Genomic DNA, 24,817 nt, shown 5'->3' on the forward strand with positions numbered 1-24,817 from the left:
TTTCTTTCTTTCTTTCTTTCTTTCTTTCTTTCTTTCTTTCTTTCTTTCTTTCTTTCTTTCTTTCTTTCATTCTTTTTAATACTTGAATAAAACTATATGCAAATACTATATTATGACACTAATGCTATTCCTATGTGCGTGTTCTGGCATGTATTTCTAGTTATTCATTCATTCATTCTGCTCCTGCCCCGAGCGCGCGCCGGCTGGCGGCTCTTCTTGGCATAACGGAAGTGACGTCACGACGTCAACATGTAAGATGGCGACGCATCACAGGCAGAATGCAGCGGGGCGCAGGAAAGTGCAGGTGAATGTTTGACGCTCGTGAGAGCGCTTGTGAAGTGCGTGCGTTATTTTTGTGATGATAGTGACATTCAGACTGGTCGGTCGTTGTGTGACGGCTTTTTTACACGCGGATGTGAGCGTTTGTGTGTCGCAAAGGGAGGTGGAGGCCAGGCTGTGTCTCAAAATCTAGTGTGCTGCCTACAGACTGCAGTTTTAGGGTGCCCTAGGCGTGCTTTGAGTCAGAATGCAGCATAATGAGTCAGTATAGACCGCTTACTGCAGCTCATTATAATATAAACAGGCTGTGTTGAGGTTTAGATGTTCATTGTGAGCTGCAGAGGGAAAGAGGAACCGGTTTAAGTCACAGATTTGGGGTTTTAATAGATAATTTCATATCTTTGGTCGGTGTCATGACAACCCACCTTACATATTTGCATACTGACCATATATGGTCATGTGGTCAGTATGCATATCCCTAATGAGCACATGCATAAATAAAGAATAAATAAAGATCTAAACACATGAGCAGATATATTTTAAATGTATAAATATGAGCACAGTACAAACTAAACACATGTATATTGGGATAAGAGCATGTATACTGTACTCATTACGCATGCTTTTGTTTTAATGAAGGTTTGTTTGTGCTTTGCAAACAAAACATTGGATTTTGTGTTATGTGTTGAATATTGCTGTTGTGAATTCTGCTTATATGGTTTTTGGTTTAGTTTACATACTTAAAATAAAAAATAAATAAAAATGAGTGCACAGTTTTATTGCAGTCAGTAATATCTTAACATTCAGAATTTGTTTTATTTTTATTTTTTATATATTTTAATCAAATAATAATAATAATAATAATAATAAATACCTGTGCTTCAGCCTTCATGACACTGACAGTTTTAGGTTTTATTTTATTTCTATGTTTATAATGAAAACAAAATGGAGAAAAAAAGGATTAAAAAGAATAAAATCAAGTATCAACTCAAGTCTTTTAATGTAATTTCATATTTATGTAGGCTGTATTATACATTATATTTTCCCTCGTTGTTACATTTCTGTTGTATATAACTACTTTATAAAGTAAAGAACATTGTCCATTGTCTTACGAAGCAAGTGATCTGACAAATAAAAGCAAAATTAGCATTTTTTCTGTTTGGTTCTGTGCAGATTATTCAGTGGAGCTCTAATTTTGATCATGCGTGTGTTGCAGGTGTCATACGTGATCAGAGACGAGGTGGAGAAATATAATCGTAATGGAGTCAACGCACTACAGCTGGATCCAGCACTTAACCGGCTCTTCACCGCCGGACGAGACTCTATCATCAGGATATGGAGCATTAACCAGCACAAGGTAACCCGTCAGTCACTAAACCGGTGCATGTGATGTCAGAACTAAACCAAAACTAACCCGTCTGTCACTAAACCCGTGCATGTGATCTCAGAACTAAACCATAACTAACCCGTCTGTCACTAAACCCGTGCATGTGATCTCAGAACTAAACCATAACTAACCCGTCTGTCACTAAACCCGTGCATGTGATCTCAGAACTAAACCAAAACTAACCCGTCAGTCACTAAACCCGTGCATGTGATGTCAGAACTAAACCAAAACTAACCCGTCTGTCACTAAACCCGTGCATGTGATCTCAGAACTAAACCATAACTAACCCGTCTGTCACTAAACCCGTGCATGTGATGTCCAGACTAAACCAAAACTAACCCGTCTGTCACTAAACCCCGTGCATGTGATGTCCAGACTAAACCAAAACTAATCCGTCTGTCACTAAACCCGTGCATGTGATGTCCAAACTATACCAAAACTAACCCGTCTGTCACTAAACCCGTGCATGTGATGTCCAGACTAAACCAAAACTAACCCGTCTGTCACTAAACCCGTGCATGTGATGTCCAAACTATACCAAAACTAACCCGTCTGTCACTAAACCCGTGCATGTGATGTCCAGACTATACCAAAACTAACCCGTCTGTCACTAAACCCGTGCATGTGATGTCCAAACTATACCAAAACTAACCCGTCTGTCACTAAACCCGTGCATGTGATGTCCAGACTAAACCAAAACTAACCCGTCTGTCACTAAACCCGTGCATGTGATGTCCAGACTAAACCAAAACTAACCCGTCTGTCACTAAACCCGTGCATGTGATGTCCAGACTAAACCAAAACTAACCCGTCTGTCACTAAACCCGTGCATGTGATGTCCAGACTAAACCAAAACTAACCCGTCTGTCACTAAACCCGTGCATGTGATGTCCAGACTAAACCAAAACTAACCCGTCTGTCACTAAACCCGTGCATGTGATGTCCAGACTAAACCATAACTAACCCGTCTGTCACTAAACCCGTGCATGTGATGTCCAGACTAAACCAAAACTAACCCGTCTGTCACTAAACCCGTGCATGTGATGTCCAAACTATACCAAAACTAACCCGTCTGTCACTAAACCCGTGCATGTGATGTCCAAACTATACCAAAACTAACCCGTCTGTCACTAAACCCGTGCATGTGATGTCCAGACTAAACCAAAACTAACCCGTCTGTCACTAAACCCGTGCATGTGATGTCCAAACTATACCAAAACTAACCCGTCTGTCACTAAACCCGTGCATGTGATGTCCAAACTATACCAAAACTAACCCGTCTGTCACTAAACCCGTGCATGTGATGTCCAAACTATACCAAAACTAACCCGTCTGTCACTAAACCCGTGCATGTGATGTCCAAACTATACCAAAACTAACCCGTCTGTCACTAAACCCGTGCATGTGATGTCCAAACTATACCAAAACTAACCCGTCTGTCACTAAACCCGTGCATGTGATGTCCAGACTAAACCAAAACTAACCCGTCTGTCACTAAACCCGTGCATGTGATGTCCAGACTAAACCAAAACTAATCCGTCTGTCACTAAACCCGTGCATGTGATGTCCAAACTATACCAAAACTAACCCGTCTGTCACTAAACCCGTGCATGTGATGTCCAAACTATACCAAAACTAACCCGTCTGTCACTAAACCCGTGCATGTGATGTCCAGACTAAACCAAAACTAACCCGTCTGTCACTAAACCCGTGCATGTGATGTCCAAACTAAACCAAAACTAATCCCGTCTGTCACTAAACCCGTGCATGTGATGTCCAAACTAAACCAAAACTAATCCCGTCTGTCACTAAACCCATGCATGTGATGTCAGAACTAAACCAAAACTAACCCGTCTGTCACTAAACCCGTGCATGTGACGTCCAAACTAAACCAAAACTAACCCGTCTGTCACTAAACCCCGTGCATGTGATGTCCAGACTAAACCAAAACTAATCCGTCTGTCACTAAACCCGTGCATGTGATGTCCAAACTATACCAAAACTAACCCGTCTGTCACTAAACCCGTGCATGTGATGTCCAAACTATACCAAAACTAACCCGTCTGTCACTAAACCCGTGCATGTGATGTCCAGACTAAACCAAAACTAACCCGTCTGTCACTAAACCCGTGCATGTGATGTCCAAACTATACCAAAACTAACCCGTCTGTCACTAAACCCGTGCATGTGATGTCCAAACTATACCAAAACTAACCCGTCTGTCACTAAACCCGTGCATGTGATGTCCAAACTATACCAAAACTAACCCGTCTGTCACTAAACCCGTGCATGTGATGTCCAAACTATACCAAAACTAACCCGTCTGTCACTAAACCCGTGCATGTGATGTCCAAACTATACCAAAACTAACCCGTCTGTCACTAAACCCGTGCATGTGATGTCCAGACTAAACCAAAACTAACCCGTCTGTCACTAAACCCGTGCATGTGATGTCCAGACTAAACCAAAACTAATCCGTCTGTCACTAAACCCGTGCATGTGATGTCCAAACTATACCAAAACTAACCCGTCTGTCACTAAACCCGTGCATGTGATGTCCAAACTATACCAAAACTAACCCGTCTGTCACTAAACCCGTGCATGTGATGTCCAGACTAAACCAAAACTAACCCGTCTGTCACTAAACCCGTGCATGTGATGTCCAAACTAAACCAAAACTAATCCCGTCTGTCACTAAACCCGTGCATGTGATGTCCAAACTAAACCAAAACTAATCCCGTCTGTCACTAAACCCATGCATGTGATGTCAGAACTAAACCAAAACTAACCCGTCTGTCACTAAACCCGTGCATGTGACGTCCAAACTAAACCAAAACTAACCCGTCAGTCAACAAACCCGTGCATGTGATGTCCAGACTAAACCAAAACTAACCCGTCTGTCACTAAACCCGTGCATGTGATGTCCAAACTAAACCAAAACTAACCCGTCTGTCACTAAACCCGTGCATGTGATGTCCAGACTAAACCAAAACTAACCCGTCTGTCACTAAACCCGTGCATGTGATGTCCAAACTAAACCAAAACTAATCCCGTCTGTCACTAAACCCGTGCATGTGATGTCAGAACTAAACCAAAACTAACCCGTCTGTCACTAAACCCGTGCATGTGACGTCCAAACTAAACCAAAACTAACCCGTCAGTCAACAAACCCGTGCATGTGATGTCCGAACACTTCCCTGGTCTTTGAAATGACGTTCCTGCTCTTGCGTGTGAATGTGTGTTTTGCAGCAGGATCCCTACATTGCATCGATGGAGCATCACACAGACTGGGTCAATGACATCGTCCTCTGCTGCAACGGCAAAACACGTGAGTGCTTGACATATGCAGTGCAGCTCTAATGTTATGAATGCAGTAGATAAGATAGATAAGTTTGTCCATTGGGTCTGCAGTGATCTCAGCGTCATCAGACACTACGGTGAAGGTCTGGAACGCACACAAGGGCTTCTGCATGTCTACACTGCGAACGCATAAGGTACGGCACAAAATGTTACATGCACATCTAAACATACCAGGTGCATGACCAAACACATCCAAGAAAGCCTTCAAAAAACATGAGTTGACCTCTTATTTCGCTGTTCTGCATGGGGTTGCCGCCCATTTGTTTAATGCAAAGAGTTTCTATATTAAAGTGTGCTTTGTGTTTCTATTTTTTAAGTTTCTTGTGTATTCTTTTTTTTATTGCAGGACTATGTTAAAGCATTGGCATATGCTAAAGACAAAGAGCTGGTGGCTTCTGCAGGACTGGACCGACAGATCTTTCTCTGGGATGTGAACACGCTGACCGCGCTGACCGCATCCAATAACACCGTTACTAGTGAGTTCCCACGTTAATTTAATTTTATATATTTTGTAAAATATTTCCCCCCCAGATTATTGTATTTAAATATCTTATTTGAAGAACAATTCCATTTTTTATTTATTTATTGAACTTTATTTAACATTTTGACATGAGCAATCCAAACAGGAGCTTAGTAGAGCCACATTCGGTCTTAAAGACACAACAAAACGTAGACTTTAGTTTATGTAAAGGATCAATAGAGTGTAAAAATCATGTTCTTTGTTGTACAGCGTCTTCTCTGAGCGGAAACAAGGACTCGATCTACAGTCTGGCCATGAATCAGATGGGGACGGTTATAGTGTCAGGATCCACCGAAAAGGTTTGAATAGCTAAATACATGTAACTTACTTAATATGGTGTGTTTTTATTGTAAAGAAAATGAATGGCATTGTGGGTTTTCTTTTATTTAACATGTTATGTACCTGGTCTGTGCATAATCGAAATATTGCATCTCCTTTTCTCACGATTTTACTTGCTTTTGGTTTGTTATTTCTATAATGCCTGATGCTCTGACTCTCTTTCTGATGCTGGTAGTTTCAGATTGTCTCTGTTTTGTTGATTTGTTTGTCAGGTTCTGAGAGTCTGGGACCCGCGAACCTGTGCCAAACTAATGAAACTGAAAGGACACACGGACAACGTTAAATCACTGTTACTCAACAGAGACGGGACTCAGGTGTATTTTATATATATATATATAAAATAAAAAATATATTATTGTTTTATTCTTTTTAAATTTTTAAATATTTTTTTAATAGAATTAGATTTTTTTACATTTTATTTTTATTTACAAATTATTTTAATTTGACATTACGTTTCCATTAATTAATCGTCATTAAAGGTTTTTTTTTATTTACTCCCTGCAATTCCATCACCAACCACCAGGTGGTCTATAATACATAAAAAAAGTAGTTTTTGTTTGTTTTATATATATATATATATATATATATATATATATATATATATATATATATATATATATATAAAAGAAAGAAACAAAATCTATATATACATAAAAAAAATAATATATATATATATATATATATATATATATATAATACAAATATTTATTGTATATAAATATAATATTTTGACAATATATATATATAAAAAAAAAAATTAAAAATATAAATAGATTTTCTTACATTTTATTTGTATTTACAAATTATTTTAGTTTGACATTACGATTCAATTAATCGTAATTAAAGTTTTTTTTTATTTACTCCCTGCAATTCCATCACTAACCACCAGGTGGTCTATAATACATAAATAAAGTAGTTTTTGTTTGTTTTATATATATATATATATATATATATATATATATATATAATAAAAAGAAAGAAAAAATATATATATATATATATACATTAAAAAATATATATATATATATATATATATATATATATATATATATATATATATAAAATACAAAAAAAAATATATATATATATATATATATATAATTCAAATATTTATTGTATATAAATATAATATTTTGACAATATATAAAAAAAAATCTTATTAAATTTTGCATTTTTTAAAAATATAAATAGATTTTCTTACATTTTATTTGTATTTACAAATTATTTTAGTTTGACATTACGATTCAATTAATCGTAATTAAAGTTTTTTTTTATTTACTCCCTGCAATTCCATCACTACCCACCAGGTGGTCTATAATACATAAAAAAAGTAGTTTTTGTTTGTAATAATTATCAACAACTATTAATTGATTAATTTCAATGAAAACTACCATAATACATTTACTCATAAATACAAAATGTGATTGTTTATTAAAAGCTGAAGATAAATAGAAAATATATTTATATGCATGCTCAGTTTTACCTTTTATAATTCCCGAATTATTCTTCACTTCTCAAGTAGTATTGAATCCTATCGTATATGTCGTATAAGAGCTAACAGCAGCCTCATTCTTGATTTATTGTCGAATGTAGAAGGTTTTAAGAGCCTTCGAGCTTCTGAGAGTTCACGTTTCTTTCCTAAGCGCTGGTTTTGTTCGGTCAGTGTCTCTCGGGGAGCTCAGACGGGACGATCCGGCTCTGGTCTCTGGGTCAGCAGCGGTGCATCGCCACGTACCGTGTTCACGACGAGGGCGTCTGGGCGCTGCAGGCCAACGAGGCCTTCACACACGTGTACTCCGGAGGCCGTGACCGTAAGATATACTGTACTGACCTGCGCAGTCCTGACATCCGTGTGCTGATCTGTGAGGAGAACGCTCCCGTGCTGAAGGTGACAAACCAACAGTTTCTTAACTTCTCAGAAGGAAACGCTCTGTAGTTCACATTTCTGTGGGGGTTACACTTATTTTTAAGCGTAGTTCTATTGAAAAAAAATATATTTAATAATATTTATATTTATAATCAATGATGAAACTATTGTGCTGCTTAATATTGTTTTGAAACCTGTGATACTTTTCCCAGGATTTTCTTTGATTAATAAAGAGTTAAAATAGAAATCTTTTGTAACAATACAAGTCTTTACCATAACTTTGTATTTTAACACATCCTTGATTAATGAAAGTTTAATTTCTTAAAAAAAAAATTCTTAAAAAATTAATGAAAGTTTAATTTCTTAAAATAAATTCTTAAAAAACTAATGAGTTTAATTTAAAAAAGTAATGAAAGTTTAATTTCTTTAAAAATTCTTTAAAAAAATTAATGAAAGTTTAATTTCTTAAAATAAATTCTTAAAACATTTTGGAGTTTAATTTAAAAAGTAATGAAAGTTTAATTTCTTAAAAAAAAATCTTAAAAAAGAGTTTAATAAAAAAATGTATGAAAGTTTAATTTCTTTAAAAAATTCTTTAAAAAAAATTAATGAAAGTTTAATTTCTTAAAATAAATTCTTAAAAAATTTATGAGTTTAATTTAAAAAGTAATGAAAGTTTAATTTCTTTAAAAAAATCTTAAAAAAAGAGTTTAATAAAAAATGTATGAAAGTTTAATTTCTTAAAAAAGATATTTAAAAAAATTAATGAAAGTTACATTTCTTAAAAAAAAATCTTAAAAAAAAATTATGAGTTTAATTAAAAAATTAATGAAAGTTTAATTTTTTAAAAGAAATCTTAAAAACAATTAATGAAATTTTAATTTCTTTAAAAAAAAACTGACCCCAAAATTTTGAACTGTAGTGTATATTGTTAGAAAAAAATTATATTTTAAATAAATGCTCTTCTTTTAACTTTTTTTTATTAATTAAAGAATTCTGAAAAAAAGTATCACAGGTTTCAAAAACAGTTTCAGCACTGATAATAAATCATCCTATCAGAATGATTTCTGAAGATCATGTGACACTGAAGACTGGAGGAATGATGCTGAAAATACAGCGGAGCATCACAGAAATAAATTACACTTTAACACAGATTCACACAGAAAAATGTTATTTAACATCCTAATAATATTTCACAATTTTATATTTTTTCCTGTATTTTTGATCAAATAAATGCAGCCTTAATGAGCAGAAGAAACTCCTGTCAAAACATAAAAAATCGTTCTGATCCCAAACTTCTGACAATAGTGTATGTGTGTGTGTGTGTGTGTATATAATAAGCTTTCTCTTAGACTTTAAATCAAGAGTGCACGTTTATGCGTCAAACACAGTGATAAATACCCGCAGCAGCTGTGGAGCGTGAGCAGCTAAACAGGAAGGAAGTGAAAGTCACTGAGGTGTGAATGTGTGCTCTTCTGTCTCTCAGATGGAGCTGGACAGGTCCGCTGATCCGCATTCAGCCATCTGGGTTTCCACCACCAAGTCCACGGTTAATAAGTGGGTAAGTGCAGCTGGTGCGGGCCGTGACCTGCTTTAAAGAATCTGCAGCGTGTTCCTTTACTCCTTAATTAGTGTCACCCTTCGGCTAAAAATCCCGGGATGGGGTGCAAAGCTACTGTCTTTAATAACGGTTTAATTTGTTGCATGCTATAGGTTGCATCTTAAAATGAGAGAATGCTTCTGTTACTTTTGCAATTCACACTTTTCATGAAATAGCAATATTTGCAAATATTTTCACAATTGCATTCTCTGAATAATTATTAGATATGATGCATTAATCAGAGTTTGCCTGTATTTTAAACGAGTTTATGAGGCAGCACATGCAAAGAATGCAGTGACTGTGGTAACTTTAACATTTGAAAGGATACTATGACAAAGATATCGCTTTTTTTTTCTTTTTTTCTTCCCAGTCTCTGAAGGGTATCCATAATTTCCGAGCGTCTGGTGATTATGATAACGACTGCAGCGCTCCTCTGACGCCGCTGTGCACGCAGACAGAACAAGTGATCAAAGGTTCGACTGAGTTTGCATGTGCTTCAGTCCATCTTCAGATATGTTTCATAATAAGAATCTCCATCGAAAAGCATCTTTAGCCTGATAATGTATTTTGTTTATAAAATAAAAGTTCGAATTTAATTTAGAATTAATTTAATTTTTCCTAAGTAGTATTTTTTTAAGTAACAATATTTATATTTTTATTGTCTGTTTTTTATAAAGTTAATAATTTACTGTGTATATAGTAATAATAATTCTTATTATTAATAATTACACACACATTTTTGAATTTTTTTTCATTCATAATTTTTTTTTTAATTCATAGTATTTATATTTTTATTGTATGTTTAAAAAAATATATAACTTAAGGTGTTTATATAGTAATAATTATTATTAATAATTATTATTATTATTAGACACACATTTTTATAATTTTTTGATATTGATATTTTTAGATTTTAATTCATAATATACACATTTTTATTGTTTGTTTTTATAAAGTTTATAATTTACTGTGTGTGTGTATATAGTAATTATTATTATTGTTAATTATAAATATTTCAAATTAAATTTTAATTGATAATATTTAATTTTGTAGATTTTAATTAATAATATTTATATTTTTATTGTCTGTTTTTATAGTTTATAATTTACTGTGTGTATATAAGTATTATTATTTTTATTAATAATTATGCATTTTTATCATTTTTTATTTTAAATGAGTTTATATTTTTAGATTAATTCATAATTATATTTTTATTTTATTTATATATATTTTATTTTCTTATCAAGCTTATTTACTGTGTATATATAGTAATAATAATAATGATTAATAATTAGACATACACACATTTCTTTCACCTTTTTATTTTATATGATAATATTTATATTTTTATATTTTAATTATGTTTTTATAAAGATTATAATTACTGTCTATATATTATAATAATTATTATTAATAATCACACACACACACACACACACACACACACACACACATATATATATATATATATATATATATATATATATATATATATATATATATTTGTTTATAATGTTACATAATAAGGTTTTTAATGTTAATGTGTGGTCTTGACCTCTAGGTGGCGCCAGTATAATTCAGTGCCACATTCTGAACGACAAGCGACACATTCTGACCAAAGACACCAACAATAACGTGGCGTACTGGGATGTGCTGAAGGTAACGTTCACGCTTGTGTGTCTCGATCTGAACGCTAGCGGCCGTGTGACAGCTGTGTCGTCTCTCTCTGTGTCTCAGGCCTGTAAAGTGGAAGACCTGGGCAAGACGGAGTTTGATGAAGAGATCAAGAAAAGGTTCAAGATGGTTTATGTGCCGAACTGGTTCTCGGTGGATCTGAAGACAGGGGTGCGTCACGACAGGACGGGGTTTACGCTCCTCTTCAGTGAATGTTTTATTGATCGTTTGGCTTGTGATTAACAGATGCTGACCATAACGCTGGACGAGAGCGACTGCTTTGCAGCCTGGGTTTCTGCTAAAGACGCTGGCTTCTCCAGCCCGGACGGATCCGACCCCAAACGTGAGCCGAGCTGATTGTGGTGACAGATGATGATGGTGATGAAGACGAGTTATTAATGTGTTGTTCTGCAGTGAATCTGGGAGGACTGCTGCTGCAGGCGCTGCTGGAGTATTGGCCTCGCACTCACATTAACCCTTCGGATGACGAGAGCGAACTCAATCATGGGAGCGGTGAAGACTCATCCCTTTACTAAAACACAAACACTTTAAATACATTGAGCTCGCCATGAAAATAGCCATAGATGCTGGTATGGCAATTAAAAAAATATATATATATTAATAAAAAAAAAAGTGCTGAATAGAAAATGTAATATAAAATAAATCTGGAAGTAATATAAAAAAAAATAATAATAATAATAATAATATATATATATATATATATATATATATATATATATATATATATATATATATATATATATATATACAATTAAATATCATAAATAAATAATATAAATATTTAAAGAGTTAAGATGCACATGAAATAACATATCAAAATTTATAATTATAATATTATTGTTAATATTACCATTTTATAAACACATAATTCATTGTATTATTATTATTGTATAATGCTATATGTAATAATAGTTCTTAATCTAAAAATCTTTTAATATAAATGAGTTGTAGTTAGTGTAGAACTTACACATTAAATTAACATATTGCACATATGTATGTAAAATGGTACATTTTAAAAGTAGTAATAATAAATGGCAATAATTCTAAACTTGCATATTGTATTTTTGTAATATAAGTTACAATTAATTGGACAAAATAATATACAAGTTTGTAATTACTGTTATATAATGATAATAATAATAAGAGAACCTATGTAACTAACATATTTATATTCATTATTCATATTTTTAGAAAGCTAGATAATAATAATAAAATGTGTATATTATATATGTAATAATGAATATGTAAATTATGTAAAATACTTATATTAATTATAAATATTTTTGTTTAATAATAATAATAAAAAGAGGACCTATGTAACTACTACACACATTTTATATATTTAAATTTATATTAATTATACATATTTTTATAAAGCTAGATAATAATAATACAATGAATATTATAAATATACATGTATATATTATATAAATAATTTTTGTATATTATATGTAATAATAAATATTTAAAATATTTATAATGTACATATTTTAGTTTATTGCTAGATAATAATGATGTAGAGTAATTACTTGTTTTGTTTCATAACTCATTAAACTTCCATAATGTGAACTATAATATATTCAGCAGGAAGGGCTTGATTTTTCCTGCTCATTTTTCTTTCAAATATAAATCTTCAGTATTTACTGAAACGTGTTCGGTGTGTTTCCTCAGTGAACGGCGAGCTCGAGAGCCGGATGCAGAAAGGAAACGGATATTTCCAGGTGCCTCCACACACTCCGGTGATCTTCGGAGAAGCGGGAGGACGGACGTTGTTCAGGTGTGTGTCCTGGGTTCGATCAGGTCTGTAGACGTCTGTGTTTGCTGATGAACTGTGTCTGTCTCAGGCTGCTGTGTCGAGACTCCGGAGGAGAAACCGAGTCCATGTTACTGAACGAGACGGTCCCGCAGTGGGTCATCGACATCACCGTAGACGTAAGAGTCCACCAGATCCTCTTCAGAGTGTGTTACACTTATCATTTCTGTCATGTAACAGGATTTCTTTCTTTGTCTTGCAGAAAAACATGCCTAAATTCAACAAAATCCCATTCTACCTCCAGCCCCATTCATCGTCCGGAGCGAAGACGTTAAAGAAGTAAGTGTGACCTGATGTTTCTGACTGAAGCTTATTAGACGGAGATGGATCTACAGGTTTATCTTGGTTTAAAGGCACAGTTCACCCAAAAATTGGTATAATTTATTCCTCGTCAAATTTGGTGTGTGTATAAATATCTTGAAGAATGTTGGGAACCAAACAGTTGCTGGTACCCATTGACTTCCATCAACCATTTGGTTCCTAACATTCTTCAGAGTAAGATATTTTGAAGATGTTTTTAAAGAACCAAACAGTAGCCGGTAGCCATTTCTCTTCAATAGTATTTTTTTATTTTTTATATGGAAACCATTGACTACTGTCAACTGTTTGGTTTTCAATATTCTTCAAAGTATGTCTTTAAAAATTGTCTTATTTTGAAGAATGTTGGAAACCAAACAGTTGCTGGTACCCATTGACTTCCATAGATGTAGTAAAAAAAATAAAAAAATGCCATCAAACATTTGGTTCCCAACATTCTTCAGAATAAGATATTTTGAAGATATTTTGAATAACCAAACAGAAGCCGGTAGCCATTGACTTCTATAGAATTTTTTATATATATGTAAGCCATTGGCTACCGTCAACTGTTTGGTTTTCAATATTCTATATTTGGAAACCATACCGTATATAAAAAAAAAAAATCTTATTTTGAAGAATGTTGGAAACCAAACAGTTGCTGGTACCCATTGACTTCCATAGTAGTAGTAGTAAAAAAAAAAATATATATATATAGAAATCTACAGGCAAGTATTTGGTTCCCAACATTCTTCAGAATAACATATTTTGAAGATATTTTGAAGAACCAAACAGTGGCCGGTAGCCATTGACTTCTGTAGTATTTATTTTATTTTATTTTTTTAATATGGAAGCCATTGGTTACCGTCAACTGTTTCGTTTTCAATATTCTTCATAGAATATCTTTACAAATTATCTTATTTTGAAGAATGTTGGAAACCAAACAGTTGCTGGTACTCATTGACTTCTATAGGGTTTTTACTACTACTATGGATGTCAATGGGTACCAGCAACCGTTTGGTTCCCAACATTTCACAAAAAAAAAAAAAAACTTGAGGGGGAATAAATTGACGATTTTAATTTTATTCAAATTTTGTTCAGCATTTATTCAAAAGAAGACTTTTTAAAGATATATTTTGAATAATGTTGGAAACCAAACAGTTGATGGTAGCCATTGACTTCCATAGTAGTATTAAAAAAAAAAAACTTAAAACACTGTAGAAGTCAATGGATACCAGCAACTGTTTGGTTTCCAACATTATTCAAAATAAAATAACTTTTTAATAATATTGAAAACCAAACTGTTGATGGTAGCCAATGGCTTCCATAGTAAAAAAAAAAAAAGAAATAAAAATACTATAGAAGTCAATGGCTACCGGCTACTGTTTGGTTTTTTAAAATATCTTATTTTTAAGAATGTTGGGAACCAAATACTTGCCTGTAGCCATTTACTTCCTCAGTAGGGAAAATATATAATGGAAGTCAATGGGTACCGTCAACTGTATGGTTCAAACATTGTTCAAAATAAGACTTTTTTTAAATATATATTTTGAAGAATGTTGGGAAACAAACGGTTGATGGCAGCCATTGACTTCCATAGTAGCAGAAGTAAAAAAACTAAAAAAACAAGTCAATGGGTACCAGCAATTGTTTGGTTTACAATATTATTAAAAATTAGATACTTTTTAAAGATATATTTGGAGAATATTGAGAACCATACAGTTGTCGGTAGCCAATGGATTCCATAGTAAAAATAAAATAAAAAGTACTATAGAAGTCAATGGGTACCGTCAACTGTATGGCTTCCAACACTCTTCAAAATATGTTGTTTCATGTTCAACAGAAGATAGAAACTCATACAGGTTTGCAAGGAACGCCTTAAAGATGACTAAATAACGAAAAAAGGTGAACTGTCCCTTTAAAATACTTTTTTATAAATAAACTGGACTGAAAAAGTTGCCGATTGTTTCTTTTTGTCATCCGTTCATGGCATCTGTTGCACAGAATACACTTCCTGGCTGTCGTTGCACATGGTCACGGGAATGAACAGTGGTGTGTGTGTTTGTAGGGATCGTCTGTCGGCCAGTGACATGTTACAGGTGAGGAAGGTGATGGAGCACGTGTATGAAAAGATCATCAACCTGGACAGCGAGTCTCAGACGGGCGCTTCGTCTGCAGAGAAGCCCAGCGAACAGAAGGAGGAGGAGGACATGGCAGTGCTAGCGGAGGAGAAGATCGAGCTGCTCTGTCAAGATCAGGTATTGGGATCCAACTTATTATCTTTACATTAAATTGCATGTGCAAAATATCATAGTACTGTACTTTTACAATAGAATGCATTATGATTACAATTCACAAGGCTTTCACGAATTAAATATAAATATATATAAAAGCTAAATCGGCTGTGATGCATTCTTTATTCATCAATTTGTAAATGTAGAATTAAAAAATATTATTGCATTTTATGCAAATAAAATTAGTGCATCACTCAGACCCAAAATTATGTCTTTTAACAATTGCTTGTAAATCTGTTATTATGCTATAATAATTGGATTTAATCTTTTTATCAAGTTGTTTTGTGTCGATTTGCACGAGTTATTTATTTCTCTTTGGAACCGTTTGATTTTAGGCCTAATTGATTTTAACTCATGCACCTGAGTTTTTCAGTGAAAAAACATTATTTGTGGGTGTTTTTGGCAAAAAAAATAAATAAATAAATAAAAATCCTATAAAGTGACCATAAAAACATCTCATGCAATAATTACGACTTCCAAACTATGTCATGTAAAATATAACTAAACTTTGTTACTTACTCCTAATCCTGTTTGTGACATTAGATGATGTTGCATTGCTTTCCAAAGGTGCTGGATCCCAACATGGATCTGCGGACGGTGAAGCATTTCATCTGGAAGAGCGGCGGCGATCTGACGCTCCATTATCGGCAGAAATCCACGTGAGGTCCCGCCCCGTTTGAGGAAAATCCTTTGGTTACCCTTCACATTCGAAGCACACGCTCACCTGCACTTCCTGCCTCCATCACGCTCGACTCACGGGAAGAAGGAACGCTGGAAAACACACCCAAGATGTGTTTCTGCCACCTTTTATTATATTTTTCCTGGCATGAATTCTCTTTTGATGGATGCCTTGTTCTGAATGTGTCCGAGTTGTTTTTGTTTTTATTTTTATTTCTCCTCATTTAACATTCCAGTGATGTGTTCGCTGCAAATGACGTCATGAAATCCGAGGAACGGCTTTAAAACAATCCAGAATCTTTAAGGAGCGCCGCGTAGATGGATAGAATGAATGAGAAAACTCCAAGAACTCCGTTTCCCATGATGCATCACTCTCTCACTAATCATGCTGTGATCAACACTGCATCCGTTTTGTACATACATTGTAATTATTTTATAGCCATTTACGTTTCTTTAAAAAAAAAAAAAAAAACTAAATCTATGGTCTCTCCAAAACGGTGCTTTTTCGTGTAAAATACGATGTTAGAAGAATAGAGAGCGTGAGTACTCGAAATATTATAAGCAGAGATAGAAACAAAAGTGTTTTTGTTTTTTTAAAGGAATGTTTCACCCCCCAAAAAATACAGACTGTTCATGTGAGATCAGGATGAGTTTGTTTCTTCATCAGGTTTGGAGAAATGCATCAGTGTCTCATCAGTGGATGCTCTGTAGTGAATGGGTGCCGTCAGAACGAGAGCTGAATAATCCACAGCTTTTGTCTTCTCCAGATGTTAACTGATGGACTCGAGTGCTGTGATGTTTTTACCAGCTCTCGTTCTGACGGCACCCATTCACTGCAGAGCATCCACTGATGAGACACTGATGCATTTCTCCAAACCTGATGAAGACACAAACTCATCCTGATCTCAGATGATCCTGAGGGTGAGCACATTTGATCAAATTTACATTTTTAGGTGAACTATTGCTTTAAAAGGAATAAATCACCCCCAAAAATGTAATTTTAATAACTGTATATGTGGTTGTCACATGGAAAAACCTGCATGAAGTGTCTTTAAAAAAATAACAGCTGACTGGTTTAGATAAATATAAGAATATGTAACTTTTCAGATGAATTATTCCTTCATTCAGATGTTTGCTGCTGAGTGTCATCTGTCCTGTGCATGGACAGGAAAATACACTATAAATAAATAAATATATATATAAAAGCTATGAACTATTGAAGGATGACATCACCGGATGGCAAAACTCAGTTCATGTTTTTAATTTATGCAACAACAACAAACAAAAAAAACTGTCAATCATACAAAGATCTGCACAGTGTATTCATGTATATATTAGGTTAAAGACTATTAAGATGATAATTATGATAAGACAAAACCATCAGAAAGGTTTTGTATTTCTGCTTCCTGTGTTGATTATATGCAGAGTATTTTGCGCTAATAAATTAACTAAGGATGATGGAGTGTAAATGTAAACTTTAATCTTTATTTTAATAGGAAGTGCAGGATCCGTGCAGGTGATGTTGACACAATCAGATCCTGTTTAACATCCGACTAGTGTTCGTGACTGATGTTTACCTGCTTCTAATGGAGACTCTGGCTCGTCTGGTTATTAAAGATCAATGACAACTGAATAAACCGAAACGATTAGATGCATTATATCTTTCTTTAATGCATTTGAAAGAGGAATCGTTCACCGTGATGAAAGACGAGCTCGTTTAATAAACCCAGCAGGTCAGTACTTCTGCGGTTATACTCTGATATAATATAATTAACCCAAACTATGACATGCATCCTCCACAGGTCAATTATCACTCCATATACTATTATTATTATTATTATTATTATATGTATGTCTCTCATTTTCATAAGCAGTAAACTGTGTATTTGCATATGTCAATATTTCAGAGGTAAACATGAGGTGCGTTTTTAATGATGTAGAATAAATAAGGTGTAGTTATACTTGCGTTTACTGTTTACTCTTGCAGCTTCTACGCCAACTATGCATATAATAAAACATTTTTTAGCACTTGAGCAGTGTATAGTGTGGACTTTGGGTTTATATGATGAATAATCAGGTTATCAAATATGATGCAAAAAAATACATACATAATGTATAAAAAAAACATTTAAAATATTAAAATTAATAATTTAAAAAGTATATCTATATATATATTACATATACAGTGTATAAAAATATACATATTTAAAAATTATTAAAATACATTTTAAATGTTAATATGACGTGTAAAAAAACTGATATTTAAAAATATTTAAATTAATAACAATTTATAAAATTTTTAAATGTAGATATGATGCATAAAATGTATGAAAAGAATAGAAATAAAAAAATATTAAAATTAATACCTATTTTAAATTTAAATATATATATTTTTATGTATTTATCAAATAAAATAACCTGATTATTAATTATATTTTTGTAAAATAAACTGCATGGCTTAATGGACCAGTGTCCAAAACATTCCCAGTCGCTTTCCTGAGATATTCCTGTATTACAGTTATTAAAATCACCGCTGAAGATAATAAAATAACAGTAAAAAAATAAATACAAATAAAATGAAAATAATGCCACAATGCAAAACCTCTAAAGGAAATCCAATACCATTTATATTTTGTCTTTGGTTTTGGGGTGAAGTATACTGTAGACATTTATTGTGAGATGCACGGATGATGAAGATATAGTTTGTGTTTGTGTATTATATTAAATAAAGCATCTTTTCTGTGCACTCCTGCATGTCAGCGCTTTATAACAGCAGTAAATAGTTTCAGTGACGTGCTTTTAATGTCTTATCCTCCTGAGAACACGCTCACGAATCCATGCATCTCCGAGTCACACTTATGAGACGGTTTTCGGGGGAAATGGTACAACCTCGTCATCCTTTGGTTCCATATTTAAGATCACAGCGGGTGTTTGCATGTCGTAGATCCCCGAATCGTCCTTCTGGACCTCGCCGTCTTCAGATCGACCTTCACGAGGGAATAAAACGAGACGTGAGCGCAGGAGAGAAAATCTGAAGATAAAGCTTCTTAAAAGGTCATCTGATACTTACTTAAAGCGGATGCATTTTCACTGCCGCAGATGCCTCCATCATCATCATCATCATCATCATCTATTAAAGAGGAAGCAGATGAATCCAAACGTCCAGAAAGATCCACAGATGTCGTCTCAAACACGTCAGTTACAGACATAATTAATTCAGGTTTGGAGAAATGTAGCATTGCATCAGTGTCTCATCAGTGGATGCTCTGCAGTGAATGGGTGCCGTCAGAACGAGAGTCTGATAAAAACACCACAGCACTCCAGTCCATCAGTTAACATCTGGAGAACACAAAGCTGGAACAAATCCATAATGAAGACTTTTATTTTGTTGTTTTGGACTGTTTAAATACTGCTTTATTCGTGCAGATTTCTCTCCTGATGCAGGGGGTCTCCGTCGATTCCTAAAAGTGTACGTAGGCACAAAAGCTAGATTTTTGCGTATGCACAAAAGTTTTCAGATTTATAAAACCATGCATAAACCAGAATCTGTGCAAATATCTCTTTATAATCCCAGTCAGGGGACGATACGTGCATCTCCACCCTGACTCCGCCCAGAAATCACCATATATGGAGCTCACAACGCCTCATCTGCATATCATTACCATTCATATTCCTGTTCGACATGGAGACATTTAGACATTAAATATGAGATGGGGACTATTATGTAATTTGTGGCATACACAGATTTTTATCGCTAGAAATTATCCAGTATCCTTGTTATGTTTTATAATAAATATATGAAAATATCCATTAAAAAAAAAATGGTTTAAAGCTGTTCTACATATTTACGCCAGGTTTGTTTTTTATAAATCACGATATGTGCTTGGAAAATTGCCTACGCGTGCAATGCTGGATTTGTTTCAGCTTTTTGACTCTCGTTCTGACAGCACCCATTCACTTCAGAGCATCCACTGATGAGACACTGATGCAATGCTACATTTCTCCAAACCTGATGATGAAGACACAAACTCATCCTGATCTGGGATGACCTGAGCGTGAACACATTTCAGTTAAAGTTAATTTTTAGGTGATTTAAGGATATTTATCGATGTGTCGTATCTAATGATTATTTGACCCACCAGGCGTTTTCTCACACGCTGCTGAAGCTTCAGTCGTGTCCTGAATGAACGTCACACCACGTCCCGTCTCGTCTGAGGAGTTATCTAATAATAACTGGAATAAAAAGATTCATCAAATCGAACTCTACATATCCTGAACATCATGAAGCCGATCTAATTATAAACTGGTCCAGGACAGAATAGGTCGATATAAATAATGAAGCTGTAGGAGTCCTAACGTACTTATTCTTGATGTAAAATCTATTTTTCGGTGTTCCTGTGAGACTGATCTGTCTGTACCTCAGAGCAATGTTGGTCCTCTTGGGTTTCGGATGAGTTCTGGTGTTGATGCGGACGCATGGGAATACGATGCAGATACCCAAACCCTACACCACAACCCAGACTGACCACACACACACACAAAGTTATAGATGCATAGTGCAGTAGAAAAAAAAAAACATTTATATTTTAATATTGCATGACCAAGATGTTTATTTAACGCGAAAATTAATGTGATTGCAATGTGACACTGATTTTATACAATAATAGTTCAATTAACAAGGAGTTCAAATTAAGTGACTTATATTTCAGACACAATTTTGACCGTTTTTGCTCAATTTCGCTGATTAAAATAGTTCCAATCAAAGCCAGTCTCTGAGTGATTCGTTCGTTACTGAATGAATCGACACGTTTGAACGAATCAATGATTCAGTAACCCTTTCAATAAAGACAGTCATCATGTTTCTGAATGAATCAGCCGTTTGAATGAATGAATCAGTTGAATGAATGAATCAGTTGAATGAAGGACTAAACGACTCATTTGTGCCACCTACTGGTGATTTGGTTTCATATTTAAAAAGTATTGCATTTTCATTGCTCTTAATTATAGTTCTTAGAAAGAAAATCTGAATCTGCACAAATCGGTATCAGCAGGTTACATTTAAAAAATAAATATATATATATATATATATATATATAAATCAGAATCTGCAGAGAAAATTGCAATTAGTGCATCTCTTCTGTTTACATATTAAATATGTATTTCATTTATTACTAGCCTAGACAACATTTATCAATTTAATTTGGTTTTAAGTTGAAAAACTAAAATAACAGACTAAATAAATTAAAAGTAATACAATTATAAAAATTACTAAATTGTATATAGATTTTTTTTTATGAGAAAAACACTTACTAAAGCGTTTGTTAAAATTAAAATGAAAACCAAAACTTAATAAAAAAAAAAGAAAATAAAAAAAGGAAAAGAATATATAAATTATACTAAACACTGGTAAGATGCATTCAATACAAAATGATCAACATTTAAAACTAAAACCAAAGCCATAAAAGACTTTCTCCTTACTTTAAATGAAGTTACTTTTACCAGAATTTTTTATTTTATTTTAGCTAATAAATAAAAATGTTAACTAAAAAAAAAGAATAATAATTTCAGCTAATAAATAAAAATGTTACCTGAAAAAAATAATTTCAGCTAATAAATAAAAATGTTAACTGAAAAAAATTATAATAATTTCAGCTAATAAATAAAAGTTACCTTAAAAAAAATACAGCTAATAAATAAAAATGTTACCTGAAAATAAAAATTCAGCTAATAAATACAAATTTTACCTGAAAAAAAATAATAATAAATTCAGCTAATAAATAAAAATGTTACCTGAAAAAAAATACAGCTAATAAATAAAAATGTTACCTGAAAAAAAAAATAATAATTTCAGTTAATAAATAAAAATGTAAACACTGCACAACAAAATTATCAAGATTTAAAACTAAAAACAATGCCATAAAACACTCTTTCGTTACTTTAAATGAAAATAAATGTTACCTGAAAAAAAGCTAATAAATAAAAATGAAAATATACTGTGTAGACACTCACATTATATATATATATATATATATATATATATATATATATAAAATATAAAAACAAATGAGAACACTACTGATAGTAAGTAACACTGGTTCTGATGTGCTGTTTGATGCAGCAGTGATCTGTCTCTGGATGTACCTTCCCTCTCCGCCCCAGGCTCTGTTCGGAGTGATCAGCACTTCCCTGCAGCGGTCGCTCTGTGTGTTATACACCAGCAGCTTCACAGCTCTGCCCTCGCACGCCTCGATCAGAGAGAAGAAGTCCTCCGACTGGGAGATGATTTCAGATCAGAGTAAACATCTGCATGACACACAGTACACTGCTTCAGAGACAGAAGAACAGAGCTGACCTCCTGCAGCACCTGGTCTGAGCCCACGATGAAGTCAGAGTAGGGTTCGAGTCCAGCCAGTTCAGCAGGAGAGTCCACCTCCACGTCCTGCAAGAACACATTTAGAGAGAAAACAACTACATGTTTATTCGTACCCATGTTTATTTATTTCTTTCTGAAAACGTCTCGAGTAAATTTGCTTCTCAAGTACATCAATCTTGATTTATATGAAATGTTATTTTATATATATATATAAATTGCAAAAAAAAAGTATATATAAGTATATAAATATATATATATATATATACATACTTTTTTTTTGCAATGTTCAAATATTTTTTTTATATAATTATATATATATATATATATATATATATTTTTTATTATTATTATTATTATTATTAATATATATATATATATATATATATATATATATATATATATATATATTTACACACATATATAATATATAATACATATTCTTTTTGGGTTTTTGGGTATATAATTATAATTTTATATATATATATATATATATATATATATATATATATATATATATAATTATTATTATTATTAATAAATATAATATATATATATATATATATATATATATATATATAGTTATATATATATATATATATATATATATATATAGTTATATTTATATATACACACACATATATAGTATATAATACATTTTTTACATAATATTTATTTTTATTATTATTATTATTATTAAATATAATAATATTATATTATAAAACAAATAACAAATATGATATTATATTAATTAAAATATTTTATTTGTGGCTTTATAATTCAATAACAATAATAATAATTATTATTATTAATTTGCATTTAATTTAATTTTTTTAGCAACCTCAGACTTTTGGACCCCACTGTATAAAATGGAGAAAAAAAATGGATGGTCCAAAAAAAAAAAATGATATTTCTAATTATTAGAGATCTCACCAGCACATGCCAGACGTTGTGATTGGCTCCTTGGAAAGAGCAGAAGCGAACGCTGGCCCCTAACAAGCCCTGGCCACCCCACATGTTACTGGGAACGACCTCCAGCTCTCTGATCTTCATCACTTTACTGCTGTACACCTCCAGCTTCACCGGCTTCTCCACGTTGGCCTTCAGGAGGTCCTTCAGCAGACTGCTCTCTTTACTCTGAGACACACATCAGCATCAGAGCATGCACATTCTAGTCCAGCTCGTCTGACACGATCAGAGACTCAGGATCGGAGGTCTCACCAGTCTGGTGTGTCCAATAGACAGAATGAAATCAAAGAAGGGCTCCAGGCCGGCTCTCTCTGCTGGAGAGTTTTCCTGAATCTGGGAATTTAAGTCAAAAAACATACAATGCTATATGGCAAAAATACAACTTATTCTCTAAATGTCTAGTGCATGCATAAACGTATTACTAAATCAAGATATATTAACTTGAGAAGCAAGAAGGAGGTGTTTTTAATCTTTAAACTTCCATCAGTGGGTGGAAAACCAAATCCGGTCTTGCCTTTGAAGTACGTTTATTCTTCTCTCATATTAAGTTTATTGGCAGATTTTTTTCCCTTTTTTTCTGGGTTTAAGCGAAAACGTTTACTAATCTGACTTTTATTTTCAAAAAACTAGACTTAATATCTAGTGACAAGATCATATCTATAATATATCTCCATTGTTTAGCTTTTCAGGAAAATTATTTCTTAATGTTTGGATGTTAAATATTAAGAAAAAAAAAAAAACATGGTTTTCAGTGTTGGAACTGATCCAGAAGAATCTTAATGGTAATTTTCTTTACAGAATAACCTTTAAAGGTTATAAAACCCGTATTTTTTTAACATATATTCAAGGACCATATAAATCCTGTTGACATCCTGGTGTTTTTTGACTAGGACACGCCTGCATTACCTTTAGGACACACATCATGTACTTGTTAAAACCTTGTCAGTTGCTGAGTCATCAGTCTCGAGGTCTAATTAAATGCAGTAATTAGTAAATAAGTGCGCACTCACCCCATGCACATGATATCCACCCTCTGCAGCAAACACGCTCTGAATCAAACCCATCCTGAACTGCGTCCGAACACAATCTACTACAGCCAGGGTTTTCTCATGAATATTAATTAGAACGCTGGGTAACCTTCCTGAAGCGTAAGGGACGTGCTCATTAATATTCATTAAAGCGTATGCCTGTTAGCCAATCCGCAGAGCGTCTCGTGACGCAAGCGCTTCGTCTTGATATAATTCATAGTCTATTTTTTATTCTTCTTTTTAATTACCTCAAACAGTAACGAGATATAACAGTACTGGAAACATATAAAAACGAAAAAAAAAAAAAAACCTAAATAAACAGAC

General features: G+C 33.3%; 2 protein-coding genes across 3 annotated transcripts; one reads left to right on the forward strand and one right to left on the reverse strand.

The window, feature by feature from the left end:
• The first annotated feature begins 213 nt into the window (after positions 1-213).
• Positions 214-18,159, forward strand: LOC128013421 (WD repeat-containing protein 48). Of its 2 annotated transcripts, none has more exons than XM_052596392.1 (19): positions 214-304; positions 1,496-1,636; positions 4,916-4,994; positions 5,078-5,160; positions 5,373-5,502; positions 5,757-5,845; positions 6,098-6,199; positions 7,549-7,773; positions 9,239-9,313; positions 9,723-9,825; positions 10,914-11,011; positions 11,090-11,197; positions 11,273-11,369; positions 11,441-11,539; positions 12,719-12,824; positions 12,892-12,979; positions 13,063-13,139; positions 15,223-15,412; positions 16,016-18,159. In XM_052596392.1, the coding sequence occupies exons 1-19, from the start codon at positions 257-259 to the stop codon at positions 16,109-16,111; spliced, it is 2,034 nt and encodes a 677-aa protein (XP_052452352.1). In that variant the 5' UTR covers positions 214-256; the 3' UTR covers positions 16,112-18,159. The 2 variants fall into 2 exon arrangements, with proteins under 2 accessions (XP_052452352.1, XP_052452353.1); XM_052596393.1 differs by having other exon boundaries at positions 4,919-4,994.
• A 577-nt stretch (positions 18,160-18,736) lies between these two features.
• Positions 18,737-24,640, reverse strand: gorasp1b (golgi reassembly stacking protein 1b). Its single transcript, XM_052596394.1, has 9 exons — positions 24,476-24,640; positions 23,718-23,798; positions 23,430-23,633; positions 22,479-22,565; positions 22,268-22,398; positions 20,545-20,647; positions 20,266-20,359; positions 19,197-19,256; positions 18,737-19,113 (listed from the first exon to the last, which is right to left on the reverse strand). Exons 1-9 carry the CDS (start codon positions 24,638-24,640, stop codon positions 18,983-18,985), a joined length of 1,056 nt encoding a protein of 351 aa, XP_052452354.1. The 3' UTR covers positions 18,737-18,982.
• Between the last annotated feature and the right edge of the window lie 177 nt (positions 24,641-24,817).

The sequence above is a fragment of the Carassius gibelio genome, chromosome B24 (assembly GCF_023724105.1).
Source record: "Carassius gibelio isolate Cgi1373 ecotype wild population from Czech Republic chromosome B24, carGib1.2-hapl.c, whole genome shotgun sequence".
Taxonomy (NCBI): Eukaryota; Metazoa; Chordata; class Actinopteri; order Cypriniformes; family Cyprinidae; genus Carassius; species Carassius gibelio.

Coding starts and splice junctions, on each gene's coding strand:
- LOC128013421 (XM_052596392.1), top strand. CDS start 257: ATGGCGACGCATCACAGGCAGAATGCAGCGGGGCGCAGGAAAGTGCAG. Junction 1,637..4,915: donor GGAGCATTAACCAGCACAAG/GTAACCCGTCAG, acceptor TGTGTTTTGCAG/CAGGATCCCTACATTGCATC. Junction 11,540..12,718: donor CGAACTCAATCATGGGAGCG/GTGAAGACTCAT, acceptor GTGTTTCCTCAG/TGAACGGCGAGCTCGAGAGC.
- gorasp1b (XM_052596394.1), bottom strand. CDS start 24,640: ATGAATATTAATGAGCACGTCCCTTACGCTTCAGGAAGGTTACCCAGC. Junction 23,799..24,475: donor GTGGATATCATGTGCATGGG/GTGAGTGCGCAC, acceptor TTAAATTCCCAG/ATTCAGGAAAACTCTCCAGC. Junction 19,257..20,265: donor AGCGTGTGAGAAAACGCCTG/GTGGGTCAAATA, acceptor CCTCTTTAATAG/ATGATGATGATGATGATGAT.